General features: G+C 46.0%; 1 protein-coding gene and 3 non-coding genes across 4 annotated transcripts in view; all 4 read left to right on the top strand.

The window, feature by feature from the left end:
• Nucleotides 1-4,323: 4,323 nt before the first annotated feature.
• Rpl3 (ribosomal protein L3) overlaps nt 4,324-9,047 on the top strand; it is a 5,848-nt gene continuing 1,124 nt past the window's right edge. The window contains exons 1-7 of the mRNA XM_021182780.2: nt 4,324-4,409; nt 5,153-5,345; nt 5,964-6,132; nt 6,729-6,864; nt 7,057-7,243; nt 7,744-7,904; nt 8,945-9,043. Coding sequence (XP_021038439.1) covers nt 4,407-4,409; nt 5,153-5,345; nt 5,964-6,132; nt 6,729-6,864; nt 7,057-7,243; nt 7,744-7,904; nt 8,945-9,043 — 948 coding nt within the window. The 5' untranslated portion in view covers nt 4,324-4,406. The remainder of the gene's footprint in view (nt 4,410-5,152; nt 5,346-5,963; nt 6,133-6,728; nt 6,865-7,056; nt 7,244-7,743; nt 7,905-8,944; nt 9,044-9,047) is intronic.
• On the top strand, nt 4,819-4,882 carry LOC115029452. Its single transcript, XR_003835028.1, has one exon. It is a non-coding gene; the product is annotated as a small nucleolar RNA SNORD43 (small nucleolar RNA).
• LOC115029502 lies at nt 6,674-6,728 on the top strand. The gene has a single exon (XR_003835070.1). It is a non-coding gene; the product is annotated as a small nucleolar RNA U82P (small nucleolar RNA).
• LOC115029497 lies at nt 7,274-7,360 on the top strand. The gene has a single exon (XR_003835066.1). It is a non-coding gene; the product is annotated as a small nucleolar RNA U83B (small nucleolar RNA).

The raw sequence follows: 9,047 nt of genomic DNA, 5'->3' as shown, positions 1-9,047 counted from the left end.
AAAAAAAAAAAAAAAAGGATCTCACTGTCCAACACTGGCTGTCCTGGGACTTGTCTGTAGACCAAACTGGCCTGAAACTCCCAGAGTTCTTACTATTGGCATAGACCTGTTCGTGAAGAATATAGCAGAATATAAGGAGCCATCTGGGTGCCTTAACACCCACCCACTGGACTCCCACAAGCACTCAATATGATGGGCCCTTGTCAGTCAGCTACAGATGGATGTATTCATCCTATCTAACTGCCCCTGCGAAAGAGATATGTGATATCTGTCGGGTCCTGGTCCTTCTTCCTGGCACACCGTCCCTAAAGCTCTGGGAACTGCTGAACTGCTAATGCCAATGAGTGAACAAGAGCCATGAGCCTGCGCAGAGGCTGTGGTAACCTTAAACTGAAAAGACTTCTGGGAGGACATCCTTTCAGCAGCTCTGGTCACCCATCGGATTAACATCATCTTTGTTATTAAGCACCGTGGCAAATGATCATAGTTTCACAATATCTTGTGTAACCCTCCTTATTTCTAAACCAGGTTGGCTGTAGTCCTAGAACTTGGGAGGTGGAGACTAGAGAATTAGTTCAAGGCTTGCTTCAGACTTAAGTTCAAGTGTCAGCCTTTTAGGTACTTGAGACTAGGCCGTGTAGGAGTAGGTGTGTCACTGTGGGCATGGGCTTTTTTTTTTTTTTTTAAAGATGTATTCATTTATTATATGTAAGTATACTGTAGCTGATACTGTAGCTGTCTTCAGACACTCCAGAAGAGGGCATCAGATCTCATTACGGATGGTTGTGAGCCACCATGTGGTTGCTGGGATTTGAACTCAAGACCTTCGGAAGAACAGTGCTCTTAACCACTGAGCCATCTCTCCAGTCCCGGGCATGGGCTTTAATACCTTTGTGCTAGCTGCCCGGAAGCCAGTCTTCTTCTAGATGCCTTCAGAACAAGAGGTGGAACTCTCACCTCCTCCTGCACCATGCCTGCCTGGATGCTATCATGTTCCCACCTTGATAATGGACTGAACCTCTGAACCTGTAAGCCAGCCCCAATTAAATGTCCTTTATAAGAGTTGCCTTGGTCATGGTGTCTGTTCACAGCAGTAAAACCCTAACTAATACAACTGGAGAGAGGGCCCAGTGATTAAAAGCAAATACTGCTCTTGTGGTGGGGCAAAGTTCAGATCCTAGTAGTAACACTGGGTGGCTGATAACTTATAACTACAGCTCCAGAGGGATCTGTTGCCTGCAGACTCCTTGGGTACCTGCATTCAAGTGCATGTGTTCAAACACTGACACATATATGTAAAACAAACAAGCAAACAAATAACAGCCTCATTGCTCCTGATCATGGATCAGTCAGGATCCATGAACCTGTTGTGTGAGAACTTCTGTAGGAAAGTGTGAATAAATATCTTTCACTTCAGAGATGACATAGATGACAGCCCAGAGAATGATTCCATATCAAGTCTAACTTGATGAAGCAATGAGTTGATTGAAGTTACTACAGGAGCATGGATGGCTCAAGGACAGTTAACTCCAGCACCAAAAAGCTCACTGGCAATCTTGGAGCTCTCTGCACAGCACCCAGGCAGCTCAATAGGTAGAAAAGTCTCTCCTCAGCAATTCTTAGTTTATATAACCTGTGAATCTGGTAAGCTTCAGGAACTTCCTGAGACTTGTGAGTTGCTTACTTTCTGAGTCTCAGGAACCTCCCTTGCAGTACAGAATGTTTCATCTGGGAAGAAGTTGCTATGGTACAATACCTAGAGGTCTGTGCTTCCTCTTTATGGCTGTTCTGTGGGTCTGCATATCCCTGGTTCCATTTTGTCTCTCTTGGGAAGAAAGAATGGAAGGTCTATGCCAAATGCCTGGACTTTTATATCAAAGGAAGGGCTTCATGCAGGCTAAGCAAATATTATACCAACTGAGCCAAATTTCTAGCCCCAAAGTTCTAATTTTCTTTTCTTTTTTTTTTTCTTTCTTTCTTTTTTTTTTTTTTTTGGTTTTTCAAGACAGGGTTTCTCTGTATAGCCCTGGTTGTCCTGGAACTTACTTTGTAGACCAGGCTGGCCTCGAATTCAGAAATCTGACTGCATCTGCCTCCCGAGTGCTGGGATTAAAGGTGTGTCCCACCACACCTGGCAGTTCTAATTTTCTAACGGTGTTAATTTTAAATTTTATTTGAGTCAGGGTCTCACTATATAGCCTTGGCTGGCTTACAACTACCTACATAGACCAGCTTGGCCTTGAACTCGCAGCGATCTGCTTGCTCTGCCTCCCAAGTGCTGAAATTAAAGACATGTGGCCCTATACACGGCTTGAAGACTTGATTTTTCTTTTCTTTTTTTTTTTTTTTTTGATTTTTCTAAACCTATTTTAGAATCAGTTTATGAGTCTTTCCCTAGTCTCATGTAGTAATCAAGGATACCTTGATCCACTGACCCTCCAGCCTCTCTTACCAAAATTGCACCAACTTGCCTGTCCTTATTCTTCATTGTTAAAGGAGGCTGCCTTAAAGACAGAACCAAAGAGCTTGAGAACTGCCACATGGCCAGGAAGTATTTGTGGACAGAGAACAGGGTCAAAGTTCAAAACCTGATTCCCAAAAGGCTGGTGTTATTTTTGTTTTGTTTTGTTTTGTTTTGTTTCTTGGTTTTTCGAGACAGGGTTTCTCTGTGTAGCCCTGGCTGTCCTGGAACTCATTTTGTAGACAAGGCTGGTCTCGAAATCCACCTGTGCCTCCCAAGTGCTGGGACTAAAGGCGTGTGCCACCACACCGGGCTCCTACTCAAAATCTTACACATAGCAGCTTACAACTGTCTGTAACTCCAAGCTCTGACAACCTCACACAGACATATGTACAGGCAAAATACTGATGCACATAAAATAAAAATAGATAAATTAAAAAAAAAAAAAAGAAAGAAAGAGGGAAGCAAGGAAGGACTGGAGAGGTGGCTCAGTGGTTAAGAGCATTGACTGCTCTTCCAGAGGTCCTGAGTTCAATTTTCAGCAACCACATGGTGGCTCACAACCATCTGTAATAGAATCCGATGCCCTGTTCTGGTGTGTCTGAAGACAGCTACAGTGTTCACACCTAAATAAAAAAGAAATAAATCTTAAAAAAAAAAAAAAAAGGAAAGAAAAGAAAAGCCGGGAGGTGGTGGTGCACTCCTTTAATCCCAGCACTTGGTAGGCAGAGGCATGCAGATCTCTGAGTTCGAGGCCAGCCTGGTCTAAAGAGTGAGTTCCAGGACAGCCAGGGCTTCACAGAGAAACCCTGTAAAAAAAAAAAAAAAAAAAAAAAAAAAAGAAGAAGAAGAAGAAAGAAAGAAAGAGAAAAAATGATTCTTCTTGGGACTAGAGGGATGTCTTAGGAATTAAGGGCTCTTGCAGAGGACCAAGATTTGGTTTCCCAGCACAACAACCATCTGTAACTCCAGTTCCAGAGGGTTCCACACTCTCTTCAAATCTCCCCGGTACTGCACATATGTGGTGCACGTGCATAAATGAGGAAAACAGTCATAAATATAAAATTAAAAAGAACTTATTTAAGATATTCTTAAGTGGAGCTCCTCCACTTTCAGAAATTAATTTTTTAATTTTAATAAACCTATGTTGCTGTTCGAAAAATAAGATTCTTGATCTGGAGAGATGGTTCAGCAGTTAAGAAAACTTGTCATCCCACGGGACCCAGGTCTAGTTCACAGCATTAACAACGGTCCACTGTTTTGACTTCTGAAAATGTCAAGCACGCACGTGGCGCACATACGTACACACAGGGAGGAAAAAACTCAACACATTTGTAAATCTGAAAATTAAGAACAAAATATGAACAGGACATGGCATCTGGAGTCTGAAATGGCAGAGACAGGACTTGAGGGAGATGTGCCCGAAATCATGGCGCATTAAAGGCATGGCTCGATTGTAAGACTGAGAGCAATGTTGGTGATCACATCACTGGTTAGGCAAAAAGAGCAGTTTCATTCAGTCTATCTTAAGAGCAACGCGGTCAGTTGTCTCACACTAAGCCTACTTCAACGCCGTTGTTTTCGTTGCTGTGTAGGACTAGCCTTGTGTGATTCCGTTTTAGAGGTGAGAGGAAGCACAATGCCTTCATTTTTCTTCATTATCATGAAATTTGGCTGCTGCAGAACGCCGTAGTCTCTTTACATTCTAAACCTCAGCGTCGACGAGGCGTTTCGCTAAGCTTGAACCGAATCACTCCCCGTAGATGCTATTTGTCAATCCTAGTGGGCGGGAAAAATGTGTGTAAAATGACGTTGAACGCGCGCCCTGCGACCCGACGCCCATGCGTCAACACGTTCCCACGCTCAGGGGGCGGAGTCATCATTTGGCTTTATATAGCCTGCACTGGCTTTTCGTCGGTCTCTATCAGCGGCGTGCGGCGGCGAGATGGTACGTACGGCCATGCTGCCTTTTTCCTTGGTCTCCTGTGGGCCTAGCTGTATTCGCCTCCCATAGGCGCCGTCCCGGCCTCACCAATCCTAAAAGGATGTAGTAGGGGGTCGATGTGAGGGCTGCGACCATCCCGAAATCCAGGGACCTTAACGGCCTTACGGAGCATGTGTGGGACCGGCCTGGGCCTGTTTGGGACTCATTTGATATCAGGGCGTAACCCTAAGGGACTCACGGAATGGGCTGTTTTGTGGTTAATTCGAGGGCAGGTTCCGTAGTCAGTCTGGTAGGGATGGCCGTGGACTTTAGGAATGCGTTGGCTAAAATGGAGAAATTTGGCAAATCGGGTAGGATCTCCATTTTGTAATGTGGTAAGAGTGGAAGGTGCATCTCTGGAGTTCTCAGAAGCCACAAATGATGAACCTTTTGACGGGCGGACAGAAACTCTGTGCTGAATGTCAAGTTCTGATTTGGCTTTAGGAGTGTTTGAGGCCGACTTGCATTAGGCTCCATCTTGATACGCCATGTTGCCATTTAGTCACATGGGTTATTCTTGAAAGTTCACCCATCGGTCTTTTAGTGTAATTTAGCTGTTTGTGTTTGAAAGTCATGGAAACTGAAAGCATTAAGCTGAAGTCCTATTGCAGTCTATCCTCTGATACAATTCCTGTAAATATAGAACCCTCCTTTGGGCTTGATTGGAAAACTGAGAGCAGTGTTGGTGATCTCTCCCTTTACCTCAGTCTCACAGGAAATTCTCAGCTCCCAGGCATGGGTCCTTGGGCTTCCTGCCTCGAAAGCGCAGCAGCCGGCATCGTGGGAAAGTGAAGAGCTTCCCAAAGGATGACGCTTCCAAGCCTGTTCACCTCACAGCCTTTCTGGGTTACAAGGCTGGCATGACCCACATCGTCCGGGAAGTTGACAGGCCAGGATCTAGTATGTACAATACTTCTTTGTGCAACTTAGGCTCTGTGTAATTTTGCCTGTATTTAACAGTAAGTTTCCAAAGGAGCACAATAGCTCCATCCTGGGGTGCTTTGTGCTAAGTCTAGAACAAAGCCTGACTTAAGGTGGTAGTGCCCATGCTAAGGGAGCCTAAAAGAGGTAGTGTTTTGGCCTAGCAAAATTTAACACATTACTGTGCAAAGTCCTGTTTGGGTAGTTGGTTCTTTCCATGTGGCTGCCTGGAATCAAACCTAGGTACTCTGAAAAGGTAGACACACTTGACAACTGTATTCTGGACATGAAACCAGACTTGTGATAAAGTTCTTTTGAGACGGAATGGATATAGCACATGGCATTTTGCTGCTTCAGTGGTGATAGTCACCACCTGGCATGGTGCCTGTTAGATTAGCAGCCTTGCAAAGTAAAGTGGAGGCTAGAAACTTTGGCTCAGTTGTTAAAAGCTGCAGATGGAGATCCCGCAAATCTGAAGAGCAGTCTTGGAAGGCCCAGTATTCTGGTGCAGAGACAGCCATTCTGTCTAAATGGACACTTGTATGTGGTGGGGGTATTTGTGCTCCCACTGAAGCCTATGCCTGTTTGTCTTCACAGAGGTGAACAAGAAAGAAGTCGTGGAGGCTGTGACCATTGTGGAAACCCCCCCAATGGTGGTTGTGGGCATTGTGGGATATGTTGAGACCCCACGAGGCCTCCGGACCTTCAAGACTGTATTTGCTGAGCACATCAGCGATGAGTGTAAAAGGCGCTTCTATAAGAACTGGTAAGAGACTTGAGAAGCTCTTGGGCTCCCCTGGAAGTAAGGGGCACACTGAGCTGGGATGTAAAGTGAAGGAGCTTGGATCTAAGGGTTTTTCAGCCAAAGGCTGACTGTTCACCCTTGGGGTTGCGAGTCAGGCCTGGTTAGCAAAAGTGTTAGCGTTGCTTTGACACTGAAGTGGCAGGGAAGCTGGAAAACAGACATGTCCTGCATCTGGGCCTTAGTGTGGGGTAATCCTTTTAGGCTTAGATGATGGCCTAGTCTGTACTAGATAGGTCCCCTGCCTCTGGCCTGAGCCCCTGACTTCCACTACTATAAGATGTGCCCCCAGATAAAGGGAAGGTCTGGTGCCCTGGAGCAGCGAGAGTCGTGTGTTGTGTATATTTGTGGCTTATATTAACCTGTGGACCTCTGCTCAGCTCCGCTCGGCTCCGCCCGATGAGCTTCATCCAGGCTCCGCTTGCCGGTGGAAAAGGCTCCTTAGAAGCCGGCAATGAGCCCCATCCCCAAATGGTGCCAGTCTGCCTTCCTCTCACCCATTGCAAGGGTGATGAAGGCCTGCACCGGGCCCCTCCCCCAACTGTGCTCTGCTCCTGAAGGCACAAGTCTAAGAAGAAGGCTTTCACCAAGTACTGTAAGAAATGGCAGGATGACACAGGCAAGAAGCAGCTGGAGAAGGATTTCAACAGCATGAAGAAGTACTGCCAGGTCATCCGCATCATCGCCCACACTCAGGTAAGCACCGAAAGTTTGGTGTAATTTGCAGGCATTTTGTGATGTGAGAGGGATTAGAGACATTTCTGGTGTCTTAAATCCTTATAGTCAACCAGCAGAGGGCCCTGTGACGACACTGTTTAACTGATGGGCTTGCTTCTCTAGATGGTCTTGTATCACCAGCCTGTTGTAAGCTTCATCTGCTTCTTCTAGATGCGTCTGCTTCCTCTGCGCCAGAAGAAGGCGCACTTGATGGAGATCCAGGTGAATGGAGGCACTGTGGCTGAGAAGCTCGACTGGGCCCGAGAGAGGCTCGAGCAGCAGGTTCCCGTGAACCAGGTGTTTGGCCAGGATGAGATGATTGATGTCATTGGCGTGACAAAAGGCAAAGGGTACAAAGGTAAGCTTTGCTGTAGTTTCTGCGGGTGATGATGTGAGACCCTGGAATGTATGCTGGACACAGCACCTAGTGATGAGGTGGCAGCATTTCCTTGCCTGCCTGCCTTCTGGGAACAGCAGTCAGCTGGTCAAGTTGACCAGAGAATGAGCTAAGAAAAGGAGTAACAGCTCAAATATGAGGACCCTTAACGCCAGGTGGCCATGAAGGATGAATTGGGCTCCCTAGAGTACATATCTGGTTAAATAAAACTGCCTCAACCCAATAAACACATGGCAACTTCTGGCCACATAGTGACACATGAAGCTGCAAATAACTATTTAGGCAGATAGCCATCCAGTCTGATTTAAAATAGGACAGGAATGTGGGGTTGGGATTGAATTGTGATTCAGATTTACCATTGTTAGATAATTTTGTAATCAGTGAACTAATCAGGTATTTTGAGTACTCATTGGGAAGGAACAGGAACATGCCCAGCCCTCCTAAGTTAACATTCTTTCCAGGGGTAACCAGTCGTTGGCATACAAAGAAACTGCCCCGAAAGACCCATCGAGGTCTGCGCAAAGTTGCCTGTATTGGAGCCTGGCACCCTGCCCGTGTCGCCTTCTCTGTGGCTCGAGCTGGGCAGAAAGGCTACCACCACCGAACAGAGATTAACAAGAAGGTAAGGCTGCAAATGAGAGAGGGTATTATTGGGTTCATGGGACAGTCAATCCTAGGAATCCATATGACACTGCCTAGCCCAGGTTTAATTAATGCCCTAACCCTTTACCAGGAAATTTTTGTTGTTGGAAATTTTTTTTTTTTGAGACAGGGTTTCTCTGTATAGCCCTGGCTGTCCTGGAACTCACTTTGTAGACCAGGCTGGCCTTGAACTCAGAAATCCGCCTGCCTCTGCCTCCCCAGTGCTGGGATTAAAGGCCTGCACCACCACGCCCGGCGAGTGTTGTTGGAAATTTTTACAGTTTAAATTATAAGCAGTTTTAAAATTTTTGAGTACACTTGTAGCTATTTCCAGACACCACTGAGGGCATCAGATCCCATTGCAGATGGTTGAGAGCTACCATGTGGTTGCTGGGAATTGAACTCAGGACCTCTGGAAGAGCAGTCAGTGCTCTTAATCACTGAGCCATCTCTCCAGCTCTATAAGCAGTTTTTATGCTTTTTGAGATAACAGCAGCATAGCATCAGCTGCCTTGGAGTTGGGGCAGTCCCGTGTCTGCCTCAGGATTATTAGGATTACAGGCCTGAGTTGCTACCATACCTAGATTTAGTAGTTGCTTGGTGATGGCACCACCCACAGTGGGCTGAGCCCTTCCCCGTCAACTACTGCAGGCTAGCCGGGCGGTGGTGGCGTACCCTTAGTCCCAGCACTTGGGAGGCAGAGGCAGGTGGATTTCTGATTTTGAGGACAGCCAGGGCTATACAGAGAAACCCTGTCTCAAAACAACAAAAAAAAAAAAAAAACAAAAAACAAAAGATGCTTGGTAACTATAAAAGAGGAGCCACTTTGTCCTAAGTTCTAGAACTATTCATCCAGCAAATAGTGTTTTAATCTGGCCCATTTACCTAGGAAAACAATTGTAGACGTCCCACTTTATGCTGATCTGGGTAACAGGCCAGTTGCTGACATTCAGGGTTCCTACCTGACTTTGGATGCTGGTTCTCAGGACTGTCTTCTCAGTTGTTGACTCTCATGTGCAGATTTACAAGATTGGTCAAGGCTACCTCATCAAGGATGGCAAACTGATCAAGAACAATGCATCTACAGACTATGACTTGTCTGACAAGAGCATCAACCCACTGG

The sequence above is a fragment of the Mus caroli genome, chromosome 15 (genome assembly GCF_900094665.2).
Source record: "Mus caroli chromosome 15, CAROLI_EIJ_v1.1, whole genome shotgun sequence".
Classification (NCBI taxonomy): Eukaryota; Metazoa; Chordata; class Mammalia; order Rodentia; family Muridae; genus Mus; species Mus caroli.
The sequence above is the reverse complement of the archived record's forward strand: the minus strand, read 5'-3'. Positions and strand labels throughout refer to the sequence as shown.